Source organism: Nyctibius grandis, chromosome 3, assembly GCF_013368605.1.
Source record: "Nyctibius grandis isolate bNycGra1 chromosome 3, bNycGra1.pri, whole genome shotgun sequence".
Classification (NCBI taxonomy): Eukaryota; Metazoa; Chordata; class Aves; order Nyctibiiformes; family Nyctibiidae; genus Nyctibius; species Nyctibius grandis.
The window spans coordinates 109,915,698-109,935,499 of NC_090660.1; the positions used below are offsets into that span (position 1 = coordinate 109,915,698).

At 44.7% G+C, this 19,802-nt stretch overlaps 1 protein-coding gene across 1 annotated transcript in view; it reads right to left on the reverse strand.

The window, feature by feature from the left end:
- The window catches only part of KCNK9 (potassium two pore domain channel subfamily K member 9), an 88,120-nt gene extending 68,937 nt beyond the window's left edge, over nt 1-19,183 (reverse strand). The window contains exon 1 of the mRNA XM_068397026.1: nt 18,592-19,183. Coding sequence (XP_068253127.1) covers nt 18,592-19,183 — 592 coding nt within the window. The remainder of the gene's footprint in view (nt 1-18,591) is intronic.
- Between the last annotated feature and the right edge of the window lie 619 nt (nt 19,184-19,802).

A 19,802-nucleotide genomic window follows, 5' to 3' on the forward strand; every position in this document is an offset into this window, starting at 1 on the left:
CTTCCAAGGGAGGTTTGTGTGACAGGTAGCTGAAGAGGTGGATTACCAGAGGACTCGGAGTTACCAGGCACCTGTAGCCTTTTTTTTTTTAAACTGTCCTGAAAGGCATATTTTTCACATGTTCTTCAATGACTTCACACTCCAACCAACCTGTTTTCTAAAGCCGTACTTGGCAGGTACGAGCTTACTTGGCTTGAAAACTAGCCTCCTAAGTGCAAAAGCTACTTTTGAAAATGGAGCTGTAGTTCTGTGGTCTTCTAGACACTCTTTTGAAATTACCCTGAAATTCATGCTGGTAGAGAGCCCGGTGCGGCAGGGCTTGAATCCAAGGACAAGGCCAATCATCATGACTGGCTCTAAGTTTCAGTGAGTGGCAAATCAGAAGAAAACCAACATCAAATCCAATTGCAGATATAGCTGTGCTATTGTCACTGCCAAGCGGTGAGGCACACAATTCAGCACACATCAATTCACCTTCTTCCCAGGTGGGTCTTACAATCTGTGCAGAGTACCGCACCAGCAGCAACCCACTTAGGAAAGCTAAATCTAGCAGAGGTCTAGCTGCAGTAGGTTGTGATTTTGGAGCAGATGCACACTGGCATCTTGAAGGCTTCAGAAGACAGCATACAGGCACAAAGGATAGGGTTGCATGTACGGCAGGCACCTCCATTGTGTTCCCCATATCAGTGTTCCCCAACCTGTTTGGAGGAACACTCAATGATGCCAGATATGGTGTCTCTGCCTCATCTCTCCCATCCAATGCTAAACTCTAGTCCATTGCACCACTGCCTCCCTACCCCTTCCTGAAACTACTGTCTCCTTGTTACATTGATGGAGCAAAGCAAGGCCACTGCTGCCTGCCACTGCAACAGCCCTGGTGTTGAAGAGGTCTCACAGCTCAAGCTCAGCTGAAACGAGAAGTGGGTGAGAAATAGGTTGGACTATGTACACAGCAGGGTAGGGGCTTCTGCCTACTCAGCCCTGACACAACGCTGCTACTGTTGCTGTCATGGTTATGGCCACCAGCCAAACTGCAACAGCTGGCCTCTGACTCCAATTCCTGTTGCACTGGGACTGAAGACAAACCAGCAGCCAAAGCTGCACCTCCTCCACCTCCTGAGTGCTGCCACCTCTCCATCAGGCCCTTGTGCCCAGCATAGCCTCCAGACACCTGGAGGAAACAAGCCCAAGCCTTGTGTCTACTCTCACCTCCATCATCTCAAACAACCTCCTCTTCCCCAAACTTAGGAAATGTTCTCAGCGAAGTTTCCCAAATTAATGCCTTGCAGTCTCAGTGAATTGGTCTCTTCTAACAAAAATATTTCATCCGCAGACTTCCGACCAGCTCTGAAAAGGAGCTTAACTGATTTCAAAATGCACATACTGCTTTCCAGCTGGATATATAGAGCAGGTTCATTTTGGCACACATGCTCCACCATTTTGCCTCTTGCTAAGACACATATTTGGGATTAGTAAGTGGACCCAGTCATCAGTCAGTCCTCCCTGGCCTCTGCCTCACTTCTATTTTCTTTTAATCCTCTGCTTTACTCCAACAAAGGAAGAAAGTGGAAATTTTCCACTACCCCAGTGTCTGGGCCTGAGCTTGCTGGTCCCTTCCTAGGGTGCTCTGAAGTAAATAAAGTTTGCACAGTGACATGAAGATTGGAGGATGCTTTGCAGCTGAATAGAGATCTCTGTTCAAGCAAAGGTTGGTCCTTCATTAGATCAGCCCACGGGTGAAATGAAAGTGTGGTGACATTAGTGAACACCCTACTAGAAGCAAAGACTGCAGACCCACAGATGAGTCATGAAATCTGTCTGTTCCAGCGCTCTAATTACATTGCTCATCCAAGAAAAGACTCTTTTGGAGCCATTAGGTCAGAATCTGTTCTCCTTTAGCTGTAAATCCCTCATAACTCACTGAAGTCAATCGATTCATATTGGTGTAAGCAAAATCAAGTGCAGTGCACTTGTGCAGCCTTTGATCTTTCTGTCTCTCTCTGAACACAAGCTCACAGAATGCCATTAAAGAGACGAGAAACCCAGGCCCCCAGGTCTCGTGCATGCTGCAGGCACTGCGCAGCAAGATTGACATCAAGCACTGCAGCTGGGAAGTGAAGGAGAAGCCAGAGGAGAGACAAAAGCCTTCTGTCTCCCCTTCAAGATGAAAGGCTGTGGACCTCCCAGAGGTCCTACAGACACTTGTAAAAGAGTTGGAGCATGTCACATTAAAAGGTTACATACAAAAGAAAATAAATTATCTATCTGTCTATCTATCTATCTACATTTCAGGTAGCACTATCTTTCTAATAGAAAAGCAAACACAGTAAAGCACGGTTCCTGTGGCTCTCCAGCAGACTCAGTGAGCTTGCACACCTTTTCTGATATACAGAACTGAAACACTAGAAGACTGAAGACCACCAAAACAAGACATTTCTGTTTCAGGAAATCACCTGAATGAAGGATTCCAAGCAACGGTCCATTTTGTCCTAAAAGACATTTCCAGTTTCTTCCTCTTCTTCAAAGTCTCTACCAATGTGCTGTGCAGGAAAACTTGCCAGCCTCTCCTTGGCAAAGAGCTCTGCACTGTGAATGGAAGCAAAAGTCACTATTCAAAAGACACAGGATGTTCCCCCAATATTATGTGTATTAGGCAAGCAACCAAAGAATGGCCCTGGGTCACAGGAGTGTTTCCTCCTTTTAAATCTAACACAACTTCCAGTGAGACAGGTGCCTTAAGCTTTGCCAGGTTAGACGTTAGGAAGCATTTCTTCTCAGCAAGGGTCATTAGACATTGGAATGGGCTGCCCATGGAGGTGGTGGAGTCACCATCTCTGGATGTGTTTAAGAAAAGACTGGACATGGCACTTAGTGCCATGGTCTAGTTGACATGGTGGTGTCAGGGCAATGGTTGGACTCGATGATCCCAGAGGTCTCTTCCAACCTGATTGATTCTGTGATTCTGTGATTACACAGTCTTCTGGTTGGGAAGGTCATCATCAACCACCTCCTTAGTCCTCAGTCCTGTCTCTTGCTTCCTGGATCAATAGGGACATCAAGTTCTCAAAGGAAAAGGAGAAGAGGGAATGCTTTCAGCAACCAATAGCAGCTTGGCTTGAACAAATACAATAGAGAAGCCCACAAGAATAGCTTGAATATTACTGATCTTTTTGGAAGATGTGAAGAGTAAAGGAAGAAGGTCATGAGGCGCAGACTGGAAAGCATAAGGATATTCCTCTGTCTAGGATTCCCTGCAAGCAGAAGAGCAGCTGAGGAATATAAAGCTTTTAGACTGCAGAAAGCTAAGAGGCTGTCCCCTCTTGGATGTCCTGAACCTAACGTTTGTTCTTGCAAAGCAATTTTTTAAGTCAGTGGCGATGACTCAGGAAAAAAGGGCTTTTGAGGAGTTGTTTCTAATAACGTTGTAATATCCATGAATATATATCCATTCTGGATACATATTTTCACTTGTTTGGTTCAGTTAATGCTCTTTTTGGGGGCAGAAGGAGAAAACCTCTTCTGTTATTTAACATCAATCTCTGTCAGGCCTTCTATCCCAGACCCTGCATTTAATATACCATCTCCAAGTTCTGAAATGAGGTCTCCTGGGTTATACATTTTCCACAGCACTGAAATGTGCACAGTATGATGGAGACAAAGACAGAGATATCTGTAATGGCTGATATGGAACTGTATTGATTTTGTTGGTTATATGATGTTTATTTACTTTTTGAAGCCCTGTTTGAGAACATTTTCTGTTATTTTCGGGCTACTGCCACATTTTCTATTTGCTACAGGAGCTAATATTGATGCTACACTGTGTGTGTATGAATTTGTTGGGTGAGTAGGAGGGCATGCTTCCTTCAAAATACAGGCTCTCCAGACCAGATTCTGCACACATTCATCTCAGTTTAAAGCCAACAAATACACCAAAACAACAAAGTTCCACAGGATTTACAGAGAACAACTGTGATCAGAATCTGTCCTGGTCTGTCAGGATCCACCATTTTTATCTGTTGGGAAAGACGTAGGTGGTCTCTCCCACTCCCTCTTGATGGAAGGGGGTGGGAACACAATACCACATGGGAATGAAAAAGCAGCTTTACGGTGAACTGATATGAACAGGAATTAACAGGGTGGTGGGAAGGGAATGAATCAGCCAGTCCCAGTGAAGATAAAGAAATTGTTCAGACACTACCCTGGATCTCACCCACTCAGACACAGCATCTTTTCTTGGCCTCTCTGATACATCATCTCTTCCTCTCATAAATAGCTAGTATTCCAGTATCAAGAAAACCTATAAAAATGACCCTGCCATCAGCAGATCAACTGATCCTACACTCAACCAGTGATGTACAGTCAGCCCACGGTTGCGAAGTCAGCCCAAGTAATCCAGAATTGTTTGTGTGTAAATGAAGCCCGGACCAACACTGAAGTCTAGAAATTATGGAACCCAACTAAAGTCTGGGCATCTGCACTTCCAGAATTAGAATCACAGAATCATAGAATCGTTTTGGTTGGAAAGGAACTTTCAGATCATCAAGTCTAACCATCAGCCTAACACTGTCAAGTACACCACTAAACCACTAAACCACGTCCCTAAGCACCACAACTACACGTCTTTTAAATACCTCCAGGGATGGTGACTAAACCCCTTCCCTGGACAGACTGTTCCAATGCTTGATAACCCTTTCAGTGATGAAATTTTTCCTGATATCCAGTCTAAACCTCCCCTGGCACAATTTGAGGCCATTTCCTCTCGTCCTGTTACTTGTTACCTGTGAGAAGAGACTAACACCCTCCTCGCTACAACCTCCTTTCAGGTAGTTGTAGAGAGCGATAAGTTCTCTCTTGAGCCTCCTTTTCTCCAGACTAAACAACCCCAGTTCCCTCAGTCACTCCTCATAAGACTTTTGCTCTAGACCCTTCACCAGCTTCATCGCCCTTCAGACTTGCTCCAGCAAAGGGAAGAATTTATCCAAGCCATGGAACATGAAGAACTGTATGGTCATGATCTCGGGATTGTTTCAAGAATGGCATGTATCTATCTCATTGTTATGGTATAAAGACCCAGACTTGAAACTCATGGAGGGGCAAGGAGGTTTTGAAATACAAAAATGGAGGCTGTACAAAGTCTTAGAGGGCTCTTCTGGAAAAAAGTGCATTTGGGCTTAAAACCTGTCTAGTAAATTATCTGTTCTCCCCTTGGTGCAGGCAAGTAATTCCTCTCACTTTAATGGACAATTTTATGGCTGCTAATAACATTTGTAGCTAAGATAATGACAAGGATAATCAAATCCCATGCTTGAGGGCATAAACTGATTGCTGCGGGGGTTAGCAACGAAATCGCCATTGCCATATATTGCACAGGTGTATTATGGGATGTATTTCCTTCCTCCAAAGTAGAAAGGCATTGGTGTCTGCCAAGACAACAGATTGAATGATTGTCTGTGTTACGGAAATTGCTGGTTTGTATGCATGGGATTTAGGGAAAGAGGAGAAACCTCTTTGTTTCAGCATGACAAAATTTGTAACTCAAAATACAAAATGAATGGGGGTTGCAAGATGCATATTGATGCCTGTTCTAGCAGAACAGATCTTTTAAAGGCAAGTTCAACCTTGACCATAATGAAGTCCACTGCCAGATAGTAAATGTTGCTGTACATTTAGCACAGTACTCAGAAACACCCATAGAGTGTATAATCCCAGAAGCTGAGTGCTGGGAGAAATCTCAATAAACTATTTGAGCTGTTTCAGGATGCTTAGATCCTCAGTCCGTCACTTAGGGGCTACTAAACTCATCAGTCAGCTCCTGTATAGCAGCTATCAACCACCCACTCCTAGGAACACATGGCTTGGAGGGACCTCAACAGGTAACCTAGTCCTTTCAGATCTGAGGCATGCTTAAGGCCCATGCATGTTGGACAACTGTTTAACCTGTTCAGATAAATCTCCTACTACTGGCACTTTGGAGGTTCCCTGCAGATCATGTTACAGTTGTTTTCACAGCTGACAATGAACCTACATCCACTTTGCTGAAGAGTAAGCCTTGGATAGATATGTAGAAAAAACTTATCACTGTCCTCTTTACAACAACCTTTCACATATTTGAAGACATAATTCTCCCCTCCATACATTTCTTTTCCAGACTAAACAATCTCTGTCCACTTCACACTGAATACAGGTCAAGTTTTCTCTCAGCATTTTGGGTGTTTTCCCCTCTTAACACTTTGGGTTTTCTGATCCTTTCTCAAAACACTGTGTGCCCAAAACCAGAGCCAGTTTTCAAGTTGAAGCCTTACCAATGCCAGCAAAACAGAATAGCTACCTTCTGTGACTTACATCCAACACTTGCCTGTTTTGAACATCACACACCATAGACTCCTATTTAGACTGCAATCCACTTTATCAGCATGATGTTGCAGTACTTGCATCTAGTCAGTTCACATTTTTCTGTATGTGCATTTGATGTTTCCGTCTGCAGTGTAATACTTTGTGCTTGTCTTTATTGAATTTCATCATATTGATTTCAGACCATTTCTCCAATTCATCAAAATCATTTTGTATTCTGCTCCTGCCCTCCGAAGTGCTAGCCACCCCTCTCACAATTAATAGGTGCACTCTCTGCTATATCAGCCAAGCTATTAATGGGAAAATTGAATAGAACCAACCACAAGACAGACCCTCGTAAGACTGTACATGTTATGTCCATCCAATCTGACAGAAAACTACTGATAAATATTTTCACATTTTTTTAATCCTGTTACGAAATTACCTAGTGGCATATTTAGCAGGGGGCAACTGGGTTTGTATTTTCTGCCCCATTTACACCACCTGCACAGTATATGTACTTTTCACACGTGCAGTAAGTCCAACAACAGTGGAACCTCTAGTCCACAGTGTGTGTGATCCAGACCTTGCACCCACCTGTGGTAATTCAATCCAGTCTGTTTTTCTACTGTAATTATGAGAACTCAATGCTATTATAATGCCACATATGTAATAAATGCCGAGATCTACTGTTCCCCCACTATCAGCTAGACCAGCTACTCTATTGAAAAAAAAACCCAACCCAGAGAAGTCTGACGTGAGTTACTCAAGAAAAATTTGTGTTTGTTCCAGCTTGTCCCCTATTACCCACTATGTACTTTCACGCTGATTATTTAACAGCTTGGTCAAATATCTTTCTGAGTATCAAATTTAGGTTGACTGAGCATTAACTCCCCATGTTCTCTCCTGACCCTTTTTTAAAGATAGGCAGCGTGTTTGTTTTTCCCTGCAACAGCCACTGGTAGAGCTGTTCAAACAGCAGCCATAAAAAACTGGTGACACTGCCGACAGTGAATAGTTGCTGCTTAGAGAAGAGGTTTGATTCTTATCCAGATATTCAGCTGGAGACAAAATTGTAGGATGCACTGATAATCCCTCAGGGAAGCAGGAACCTTCAGCAAAAAAGGACAAGATAAACTTACACAGATCCCACGCAAGATCCAAGACAAACTTCAAACAGCCTGTGTGTGTACAGAACCATTAAAAATAAGGCAGGAGCAGACTAGTCCATACCTTGCCGCAAGGCAGGACAGTATGCATAGGTCACTCTTAACAGATGCTTGTCTATCCTGTTCTTCAAGACCTAGCAAAGAAGAGCCCACACCCTCCCCAGGCAATGTATTTCAGTGTTTCACTAGTATCATTGCTAGAAAGACTTTTTTCCCTCTGTTGCCACTCTAACACTTCCTTGCTGTTGTTTTAACAGCTTTTCTTATTCATTGTACCATGCTCAAGTTCTTCGGGAACAGACCGTGGTTTTGATCAGATTTGAAGAGCTCCCCAGGCTAGATTCTTTTCAAATACATCATGGAAATATCTTTAACTGCCCATCGCCCAATCTGTAGTCAGGTTTCAACTAGTCATCCAAATCAGAACCACGTGCTGAAGAGCCAGCAACTTCCATTGTGATACCTGTGTCTAGATACTCAGAGCCAAGCTTGCTTCCCATGCATCTACCTCTTCAGTACCATGAGCCTTTACTGTGGTCTATCTTGAGAAAATAAAAACCTCTTGAAACCTTTAAAAAAGAAATCTATGTCATACAAAAATGCCAGCAGCTGACCAACCTACATCATAAGGACATTGACTTCAAACGTCATACAACCGCAGCAACGTAGTAAGACTGAGGCTCTATGAAAAATTATCTCTGGTGCCAGTCCAACAAGTCAAACCTGAGCTGAATGCATCCCATACAAATTAAGCTGTCGCAAGCATAGGAGTGGTACAAAGGCTTCTAAATGAAAATATAATTGGGGGTGGATATTTGGGAAGAAAACAAAAATGAAGCCATTCTGAATCATACCTAGCGCTTCTCAAGCATTAAAATAAACCTCTTGGATGTGCAGTACATTCATGAACTGACTTGTAACACTGCTAATTTGCCTCTGTTGGCTTACATCAGTAGGTATCAGCTTATGTTGTTTCCTGTGACTGGCAGAGTACATTCATTAAGGCAAACACATTGCTACTGAAGTCCTAATTGTTTTGAAAAGTGCCCTTTAAACAACAGGCCTTTTACTACTAGGCAGGATGTGTTCTAAGAGCAAATCATGAGTTTAAGTCTTTGCTGACAAAAGACTGGCAGATCATTTATTTATTTGTCCAACAAAAATACCAGAAAAGAATGCAAAAGCTGATAGGGCATCAGTTCAGAATGAACAGCTACCATCTCCTTCCACTTCTTGGGGTGTTCATTCCCACATGAAACAGCAAAGGAGGGGAGAAACTCTGAAGGAGAGAGTTTGAGAAGATCACTGAATTCTTAATATATCAGTTGAAAGGTCAACTGAAGAATTCAGGTCAAATCACTGGGATTTCCAGGTGCTTCCGATGGCACAGATCCAGTGTCGCTCTTTTAACTATCCATTGCCTAGAACTAGCTTTATCTCATTTCTAACACACCTAAATAATATTGCAAAAGGGCCTGCAATGGTACATCATATTTGGTGTGCAGGAGCAAATAAACAGTAGATCACGGACTTTTATGGAGGATGTGTCGGGGTGACAGTGAGTAGATGCCTTCAAATGTTGGGAGAGACTCTCACTCCCCAAACACTGGTCCCCAGACTTCCAGGTCCTAAAATATGCTTTTTTCCTCTTTGGCAGTCTAAGGCAATCCAGTTTTTTTGACAGCCTAGTATATGTAACAATCCTGAATAATGCTGAAAGGGCATCCTTCTACTGTTTCTAGTCCTCAGCAGAAAATAGCATATGCTTTATCCTGTAAGGAACTCCTTTAAAACTCCTAGTCTACCTCTGGAAGCCCAAGAAGTTCCCGAAGGCCAGAAAAACTGTGGGGGAGCACCGAGACTTCAAGTCACCTCTGCAGGTATGAGGTGTTTCTCTGATGCAAGGCTGCAATGGTGAGTTCAAGTGTCTCTATTTCATGAACAGTTTTAAAACATTTCAGATGCAGTATCTTACACGACACAGCCTGCATGTGGATCCTTATGGTCAGGGCTCCAGGTCCTTCCTGCTGCTGGAGTTCATTTTATTGAAAGTCCTCTAGTTTCCAGAGCAAAGTTAACCTAAGTACCAAACTGCAGATTTTTAAAAATTATTACTGCCAATAACACTATTTTCACTGAGTAAAGTCAGACTTGTTCCACCATACAGTCCAAACTATTAACAGCTAACAGTTGGACTCAACAGCCTTAAAGGTCCTTCCCAACCTAAATGATTCTATAACTTTATGTTTCTAACAGAAACTGTTCATTAGTTCAAGTAATACAGGCCTAGATCTTTCAAACAAGAATATTTGACACCTTTTCCTACTGTGTAAAGTCCTGAAAAATTCCAGATTGGTGTGAAATGCAGCAAAGTGACAGCTCAAAACTTCAGGTGGTCACAGGTTTTTTACAACAGTTTATTTCTGATACAGTTCCCATAGCAATGGTCTGTGATGGTTTAAACATAGGAAGAGGACATCCTCCCTACAGTACATCAAAAGAAAAGAGGGTGGAAGAAATAAAATATTCCATCTGCACCCAAAACACCTCTCTAATGAGTTAATGGTAGCATGCATCGGAAATTGCTGACAGTGCCAATTGCCTTGGGAGCAGATCTCTTTTATTTCTACCGTCCCTTCAATATGTCAAGAATATCCGTAAATTGGGATTTTCCTCGTAGCTAATCTACCGCACTACACAATTAGAGAGATCTGCTGCAGGTTTCATTCATTAATCTGTGCCCTAAAGCTCTCTGTGAAATGTTCCTGTCTGAGAAGGCTCATGCAGCTAGCGAAGGGAGCGATCCTCTTCTGTGACGGGAGAGCAAGGAGACAATCAGTCTCCCATCAGATACCTTTTAACCCCACTACTTGCCTGCTTTTCTCTGAAGCTCTTCTTTCCTGCTGGTGCAGGGAACTGAAAGGACAATATAGCCTATTCCCTCCTAATCATCCTAGCAAGTAACAAATACACGAGTCCTTAATAGAGATATGTCTTTCACTGACATGCCCTAATCATCTCCATAATGAAAGAAGTTAAAAAGGATACTGAACCCTTTAACCAACTGATGACTGCATGACTCTTGTGGCAATTGGCCAGATATTAAAAATAATGTTCACCTCACTCCTTAAAAAGAAAAAAACTGCTAAGAAACTTAGGAGGTTCTTCTCCTGAAACAGAAAACAAGTAAGTGCACAATATGCTTTCAAAAAAACAACAAGTGTCTCAGTGGATTAGAAGAGGGTGGATCAGAAGAGGTTGTTAGCTGTCTGGCAGCAATGAAAGAAAGCAAAATAAAAAAACCCACCACCAAAACAAATAAATGGAACAAAAAGCATCAACATTCTTCCTCAAGATTTCTCTTTGCTGAAAGTTTAAGGTATGCAGTAGGCATGTACTTTAGCCTTTCACTTTCAATTAACAAAATAAAAATCAGTATAAATGCCAAAGTCAACATATGCTGTAACTCCACAAACTCTGTTTGCTTCATTATTAAAAATAAATCAATTGGAATACTGCTATTACAAATATTTTCCAGGAGTTGGTTTGCTATAGAATATAGCTCCTTGCATCGTAGAATTCATGTCAAATAATGGCCTGATCCAAAAGTACTGTGACTCAAAATATTCTCTCCATTATTTACGACAGACTTTGGATCAGGCCGTAATTTCTGGGGGTTTTTTTTGCCTAACATTTGCATAGACCCTCTCACTTTAATCAAAGAAACTGCCGTAGCTACACCACCAACAATATCAAAGTTAGTTGTAGCTAACCAAGTCACAGATACATGGTAGGGTATAGGTAACCTGGGGGAAGGACTCCATACATTTTAACTTGAAGTCGGTAGATTCCATGGAGTATAATCCAGAGAAGGTAATGAATTCAAATAAATTTGCATCACAGCAATCTGCATACGTGAGATTTCAAAAGTAGTCCATGGCTTCACTCAAAAATGTCCACAAGCCAAAAAGAGATGAATAGGGCTGCTACACACAGCAAACATATGTTGCAAGTCTACAGTAACCTGTTAGTTCAACTTAGAAGCAGCAAGGACTCTTACTGATTAGTTCTGCATCACTAGCAAGCGTCCTTGCTAGCATCTGTTACAGGGGAAGGAGATATTTCATGCGGCCTTTATCACGATCCAGTCAAGGATCTTCAGTAAAATCCATAGAAAAGGGGTACCTAAAAACCTAAAGGCCCTTTGACAGAAGACACATTGTAATAACAGAGATAATTACCCAGAACTGTATATGATCCTTCACGTAATAAAGCTCCAGGTTCTGCTATTATTGCATGTCAGAAGACCCAAGCTGCAGGAGTTTGCTAGTATCACATTGAATTCATTATGGATCTCTCCCTTTGGTTCATCTTCACTGTTTAATCTGGCTATCAACTAATGCTATGTGGTCTGAAAGAGCGAGAAGTGAGCTGTTCAGCAATTAGAAATCGTTCCCTACCTGAATCTTCAGAAAGTCATTTTATCTTCTTGTCTCTAAATCGACAATAATTTTTACACAGAGGTATTGTGAAGATGAATCACCTAATGCAAGCACAGCATTCTGATACAAAGTGCTGTGTAACTCCAGCTCGAAGCCATGAGCATGGCTTTCAGCGTTTATGAAGGAATAGTCTCCAGCGTTGAAGGAACTAAGCACCTCAGCTCAGATTGCCTTCAAGGGAGGACAACAACACTCTGGTCCTTGCTTTGTGCCAGAACAGCAGTGTCTGTCCCAAAACCCATGGTGTCCAAAAGGCAAGCTCTCCATTAATCAGTTTTACTTTAGATCAAACCTTATAGTTCTGATGCTGCTCCCAGAGAAAGCAAAGGGATTTTTATTTTTAGTGGAAGCAGGCATAAGCCTATAGCTAACGGCTAAACTTCTTTCCTTATTCTTAGTCTAGAACACCTTCTCTCCCTCCTTACAGTTCTGCCCTGTAAATTTGTGCTTGCCATCCTTGTATCAGCAGGATTATTTTCTTCTTCAGCTAACTTCTTTCCCAAAAAACTCACCAACACCTCTAACTTGTAGCCTTCTCAGTGGGTAAACACAGATATTTCTATGCTGACACTTGCTAAGGCACATAAATGGTTTTACTCCATAGAAAAATAATCAATAAGCAAAGACCATATAGTGGAGAAACTGGAGTTTTGAAGATCTTTGGTCTTCTTGCTCAAGAAAAATAAACTATTCCAAGAACTATTAGAGCTCAAGACGTGGAAAAAGGAAGATTCAGAAAATCATAGAACATACGGCTGATAAAGACTTCAAGCGGTCTGCCAGCCCATCTTCCTCCCCAGAGGCAAAAGCAGATATAACTTAACCATTCCTGACAGATTTTTGTCTAAACTCTCTTTAAAACACCCCAATGATGGACATTTCACAGTCTCCTTAGGCAATTTCTTCCAGCACACAACCACCCTGACAGCTAGAAAGAGTTTCCTCGTGCCTAATCTAAATCTCACTTTCTTTGGTTAAAGAAAGAAGTTATGATTAGTTAGGAGGAAATTAAAGGGCAGCAAATCCTAAAAAAACTACAAGGCACTAATATCTCAAGCTTGGTTGTGCTAAGGAAATCTGCTGAGTGACTAGAGGCTTCTCGATGTTTCCCCAAAATTGTTCTCAGACCCTTCCTGGGTATTGCATTTGCACTGCCAGTAAGTCATACAGTGGAAAGTTGCAGTTCAGCATCAGTCTGAGCTGTATTTTCGCCTTGCTTATCACTGATTTTTAAAAAGTTTTTGCTAATGTGCCTCTGGCAGGAATGTGAGGTATCATTGCAAAACCAGTTTTCAAGAACTCAAGAATTGCTCTGATGAACATGTGAGAAAAGTATCCACAAAGTCCCCTCTGTGTTAGAAGAACAGCATTTTGGATATTCTTTTTTTTAAAAAAAAAAATCTCCATAAGACAAAGAATATAGTGTGAAAAGATCTTGCAGATTATTTTAGTTATGCAGGGGAGCAAAATCCTATGTACAGTTCATCTTCATGCAGCTCATTGAAGCTGACATCCTCACCTGGGAGATACCACCAACAGATATTACAAGTCCTGGTCATCCAGTATTCTCCACTGAAGCTTCAGATGGTGCGAATGAATAGATTCATTACCTCAAGGCATCTACAAGCATCCATATCACCAGAAAATCTTGCTCTCTACTTCCACCTGAGTTTATTAATAATAGAGTGTCTTCAATCTACTCTGTGCTTGTTTGGTTTTTATATATGAGATATGACCTTCATGGTCCTGGCAAGTCAGGAATGCAGCAGTTAACTGACCAAAGCATTAGTGTCTTTGTTCTCTATCTTTCCCTGTTCATGTCTTGTCTTCTTCCTTTCTTTTCTTTCTTTCCATTGCAAATTGACCATCAATTTTGTGTCATCAATTTGTGTGACCATCAGTTACACAATGATTCCCTACTCAAAGCTTTTCAATGGACTGCTTCCAAATATTACCATCCATCAAAAACCAAGAGCAGACTCAAAACACCAGAGGCTGGTCTTAAAGAAGAAGCAATACTAACAAAATAATTTACACGTGAAAACACTTTTCTAACCCAAATTAGAGACATCGTAACACTACCAGCTTGGTATTTTTATACCCATTTTATGGAAGGATAAAGTGATGCAGAGAAAGGATACAAAGACTTAGCTACTATCCTGAAATTGATTTAAACATGTACTTGCTTAGTTCATTAACACAGGTTCGAACTCCCTGTCAGGCCACCGTCTGCCAGAAGTATGCAATCTCCTCATCTGGATGTAGACAGCTCCTGAGTGTTTAGCTACCCAGTAGCCAAACAGCTGTCAATAGGTGGATATTCCATTTACCATTACAGGTATTGCACCACATTCTTAAAAAATATTTTGTCTACGTTCACCAGGATAGTTCAGTCACGGCTTGTAGTAGGTTTGAAACTGAAAACAAAGGCCTAAAAGCTAGGAAAAGAGACTAGCAATTCACAGCACACACTCTCTGAATTTTGCTCCCCTTACAGTCACTTCTCAGGAAAAAATAAATAAATAAAAGTCCTCAATCTGTTTGTTGTTTCAGTTCATTTTAGGGTGACATAAACAGCTTTCAGTTCTTTACATTCCGCACAAGCCTCCAGAAATATTCAGTGTTTACTAGAGCTCAGTGGTGTTAAATCAAGTATGACTATCATCCTTTAAGGCCTAAATGATGGAGCGATATCCATGCCCATAACACATTTTGACAGTGTGACATCTGCTTACACAGAAGCAGTTTACTCACTCCTATATACCTGTAGAAAAGGGCATTAAAACTTAGTTGGAATCCTAGGAATTACCTTTTATTTTCAAAAGTTATTTTTTTCATTCATCGTATCCAGCCTCTTGATGAACTCTGTGGTGTATTCTACAGTGTATCTCATAAAAGACAAATATCTGGATGGAGAATTTGATTAAATTTCTCTTGTCATCATTTTGGCTGTGTAACTGGAAATGGCGGTGTAACTGGGAATGGATAGGATATTACACAAGCTAAGTCTGAAGAGAGAACAATCCCAAAATCAACCCAGCAACCAGTGAGAGCCAAGAACAGCATATTAGTTCTTTTTGATCACCTAAAAACTTTCACAGAATTCAAACATGACCAAAACTTTGTGAAAGCGGGGTATTTTTCTTCTCCTATTGGGTTTTAAGAGCAGAGTCATTGAATGCTGTAGAACCTGTGCTTGTTGGTTTTTGTTGTTGTTGGGTCAGTTAAAAAAAATAGAAAAAAAACAACATTGCACCTGGAGAGTAGTAAAAAATCATAGAATCATTTGGTTGGAAAAGACCTTTAAGATATTCAAGTTCAACCATTAACCTAGCACTACGAAGTCCACCACTATACACTAAAGGTTGTGTCACAGGTGAAAAGAACAGTTTCCATTTATCTGATCAGCCCTCGCTTCTTTGTTTAGTACTCAGCTTGACAAGTGAGCAACAACCCCCTACACCCTCTAATAAAAGCCAAACACCGTAGATTAGAGGAAATGTGAGAGTTGACCAAATCTCAGCGCTTCACCTCACACAGGAGGCTTTCAGTTTTTCCATCCTCCCTTCCAAACAGGTCTTGAATGATGGGTTTTCACAAGCAGCAACAAGACTCGAAGGTTGCCCGAGAGGGGGGGAGGCCGGCCCCGGCGGGGCGGAGCGGCGGAGGGCGCTGCGGGAGCTGTCCCTTCAGCACCACGGCCCGCCCCGCCCGCGCTCCCCGGCCCCAGCGGGGCGGAGGCGGCGGCGGGCGCCGCGGGAGCTGTCCCTTCAGCACCACGGCCCCCGGCGGCGGAGAACCAGGCTCTGCCCGGGCTACCGATGGCTGCTGGGTCCTGGGCCGTGGGCAGAGATCAACGGCTGTGATTAAATTAAAGCCACAGTAGTTTAAATCAACTCAGTGAAGAGGTAATCGCTTCAGACGTGTTGCTAGCACGGCAAGAGAACAATTAAGTTAGACATAAATTAGCCTGCACTCATATGTGTATTGCCAGACTTCGTGGTCCGCTGATTCCTATCGCACTGCTCTGAAGAGAAGTTTTTGTGGAGACAGACGTACTACTCTAGATTAGGCAACAAAGGTTTTATTCACTCTGTTTTAAAAATCAGCCTGTGATGGTTAGTTAGACGCACTTTTGCAGGAGCACCTATTGACTACAGCATGTTCACTTACGCACGCACCACTGCATGTGCTTCTTGCAGTCTGGAAGGTTTCAGAGGGAAAAGGAAACGTATGTGAGAGCGTTCACACGGTCAGGTTAAAAAGAAGAACCATCACAAAAGATTAATATGAACATTTAAGATCACTGCCCTGTGCAAGAAACATAAAGAAGAAATCTTCTCTTATTTTCCTGAGAACTTAAATATATAAAGTATTTTTTTTTCCCTCTTTGAACCAAATTCTTTTAGGATAAATAAGAAATTAAAGAAAAGCCTTCCATGTTCACTTTTACAGACTACCAGCAGATCAGATAACATCATGAAGCTACTTGAGTACTGAGGAGATGATACACAAAATCAAAGTGTGTTTGGCAAGATGCAGATAGTAACTATGAATAAACTTTTGAAAGACAGATCACGTATCCTCCTGGAGCAGAGTCTCCCAAATGAACAATCATTAAAGAATGTCTGTTCTTCTGCACCATTCTTTATTACCACTCTTCCTCCCAGTGGTTCCCAGTTGCTCTACACATTTTAAATTTAAACAATTCTGACATCCCGAAGTGCCTCTGCCTACAGAAACGCACGCTATCCTCTGCACGCTGAGGTGCTCCAAGCTGCCTAAAGAAAACTCTTTGCATGAGAAAATGCTAAAGCTTCCCAAGCAAGTTGCACTCATTTCTGGGTAAAATACGATGAAAACAGCAAACTGCTGTAAAAACAGCTCTTTCTACCTGTCACCAACCGAGCTTAAGAACGCAGAAAGGTATTGCAGCCACCTTTTAGGCAGGAGTACGGGGCACCGTGAGTACACAGGCATGTAAGCCTTGTTGTAATCCAGAGGGGCACGGGAGGCCAGTATTCACTTAGCACAAATAAATGACAAGAGACAGATGGAGGAAGAGAGAATCAGTGACCAAAGGAGGAAGGAGAGTTCTGAGATCGTAATGAACAGCAGAAAATCTAAGTCAGCAGCCAAAGTTACATTCTACTTTATATTCTATAGCCTATTAATATATGCTTTTTATATATATTTAGTAACAGAAACGAAGAGAAGATTATCCTTTAAAAATCTTATCTTTGTAAGGGCAAACAAGCTTTATACTGTCAGACAGCCATTCACGGGAAATTTTTTACTGCCCCAGGTATAATATAGTCAAACACAAACATAAGTAAACACAGCTCAAAGGGCAGTGGAGAGCACATTCTGCTGAAAACTGTCAGCATCTTCAGGTGGCAATGTGCAAATTTCTTCTAACGAGCCCTAAATGGTAAAAAGATCGAAACCTTCTGTATTAATAAGAGAGCCAGTCTTTCACGTCCTGTTCAATATAACGCACTATCAAACAGCCACTGAGCTAGAGAGGTCTTTTTGGATCTCCCCAGATGTTAGATGGGAACATCTGGAAGTGCTGGGAGAAGGATGTATCAACTACCTCGGTAAACTGAACACAAAACCAGGAAGAACAAACCTGCCCATCAAGCCAAAGCCAGAGCTGTAGCACAGTCCTGTACGCACTCCTCAGCCTCTAGTTATCTTGGCATTTGTTTTTACGGCAGGGAAGCAAACTTTACACTAAGCGCTCCGCTTTAGCTGCGGGAAGCTAAGCGCAAAGTGACAACCTGTGGCTCTGTCCACTGACTGTCCCTTGACCGTCCTGGGAAATGGCACGTCTGGGAAGCTGGGCAGCACGGATGTGACAACAAGCATCATTTTGTGCCTGTCAGACCGTGCGCCCACAAAGAGGAGACGCAGACTGTGACCTGTTGGCACATCAGACACTCCAGCTGCAATAAAAACTTCAGGAACACGTTGGGAAAGCTCAGGAGAGGCCCAGCGATGGGACTACAGATGTGGGAAGCCCCACCACAGCGCTTGCCAACGCCAAAACAAAGTTTGCGAAAGCAAGATTGCACTTGGCCCCATCAAGGGCTTTCCCAGTTGATCTAGTTCCCATGCCCCCATCATCTTCATCCTCATCCAACCGCCTTTTGCCTAAGTTTTCCCCCATGTCTCTTAAGCAAAGGTGCAAGGAGGAGTGTGGCAACAGGGCCTCCTGCTTTCTGTGGGGGACCCCAGGAGAGTGTCACCCTGCCTCTTTCCCCTTCCTCCTCACCACCCAAGCCACAGCTCGATAGTAGCCACCTGGCCAGTGCCAGTTGCCCCACCAAGCCAGCCCCACTCCTCTCCAGTCCCACCCAGGGGACGCAGGTTCCATCTCCAGGGGAAGAGGTGCGGGACATCGCAAAGTCCAACAAGTGCCCGTGAAGTACAACGAATTACATAACACAGGAGGGAAGCCAAAAAACTCATCTGGCACTTAACCCTTTGCATGCCAAAGCCCCCTGACCCTCTCCCTTTCTCCCAACCAGGGGGGGCCTTGCCCCAGCTCCTGGCTCCTGAGGGCCTCCCCGAGGTGAGACACTCACCGATAGTCGTGATGACCGTGATGGCAAAGTAGAAGGAGCCGGCGAATTTCCACTGGACGCCGGCCCGGTGCGGCTCGGACTGCATGATCACCAACTCCAGCTGCCGGTAGTCCTCGCTGGTGATGTTGTACTTTCCTTTGAGCCGGATCTCCTCGGCTTTGAGTTTCTCCTCCTCCCGCATCTCGTTGTCGGACTCCAGGGCATCAAAGACGGCAGCCCCGACCAGCAGGTAGGTGAACGTGCAGATGATGAGGGACAGGGTCCGCACGTTCTGCCTCTTCATGGCCGCCAGCAAGGGGCGAGTGAGGGGACCATGTCCCCCCCTGGCCGCCCGGGGATCCGACAGGCCGCAGCAACCGCAGCAGGGGGGCAGGTGCCGGGAGGGCTGGCGGCTCCCGCCGCCGCCGCTGCCGCTGCCGCTGCTCCGGGGCAGCTTGTGCTGCGGCGGCGGCCGCTCTCCGCCCGCCTGCTCGGGCTCCTGGGAGGAGGAGAGACACAGGAGGCTGCTGGAGCGCCGGGACCAGGTGCCCTGGAGCCGGGAAACTCTGCGCAGGACCTGCCCAAACCAAGCCGTCCCAGTGCGCAGGGCCATCCAGGGCACCCCCGCTCCTCCCCAGCACCGAGGCCAGGGGCAGGGGGTCCCCGCCGCGGGAAGGGGGCGCTGGGCGGCGCCCCGCCGAGGGGCCGGCGGCCCCGGGCCGGAGTCCTGCGGCGGGCGGGTCCCCCCGCGAAGTTGACGCGGCGGCGCGGGGAAGGGTCCCCCGCAGCCCGGGCGGGGCGCGGCGGGGAGGCGGAGGCCGCCGCCGTCCCAAGTTTCTTCAGGCGGCGCGGCGGGGCCGGGGGGGGGCGGGCGGCGGCAGCGCGCCCATCCGCGGGGGGCCGCGCAGGTGGCGAGGGGCGGCGGGCGCCCGGGCTCCGGCCGGAGGGGTCCCGACCCGCCCCGGTCCCGGCTGCCTGGGGGGAGCGCCGGCCGGGCGGGTCGGGTGCGGGCTGGGCTCTTTATTCCTTCCGCCGCGGTGCGAGGCGGGCGGCGGGGACCCGGGCTGCTGCAGGTGGCCGCGGCGCGGGCAGCGGAGCGGCGTCCGGTGCGGCGAGGGCGGCGGCGGCGGTGTCAAGCGGCGGGCGGGGAGTTGGGGGCAGCATCCCCGGGAGCGGCGGGCCGCGCCGCCGGAGGCGGGGGCGCCGGGCCGCCGGCGTGGCCCTGGCGGCGG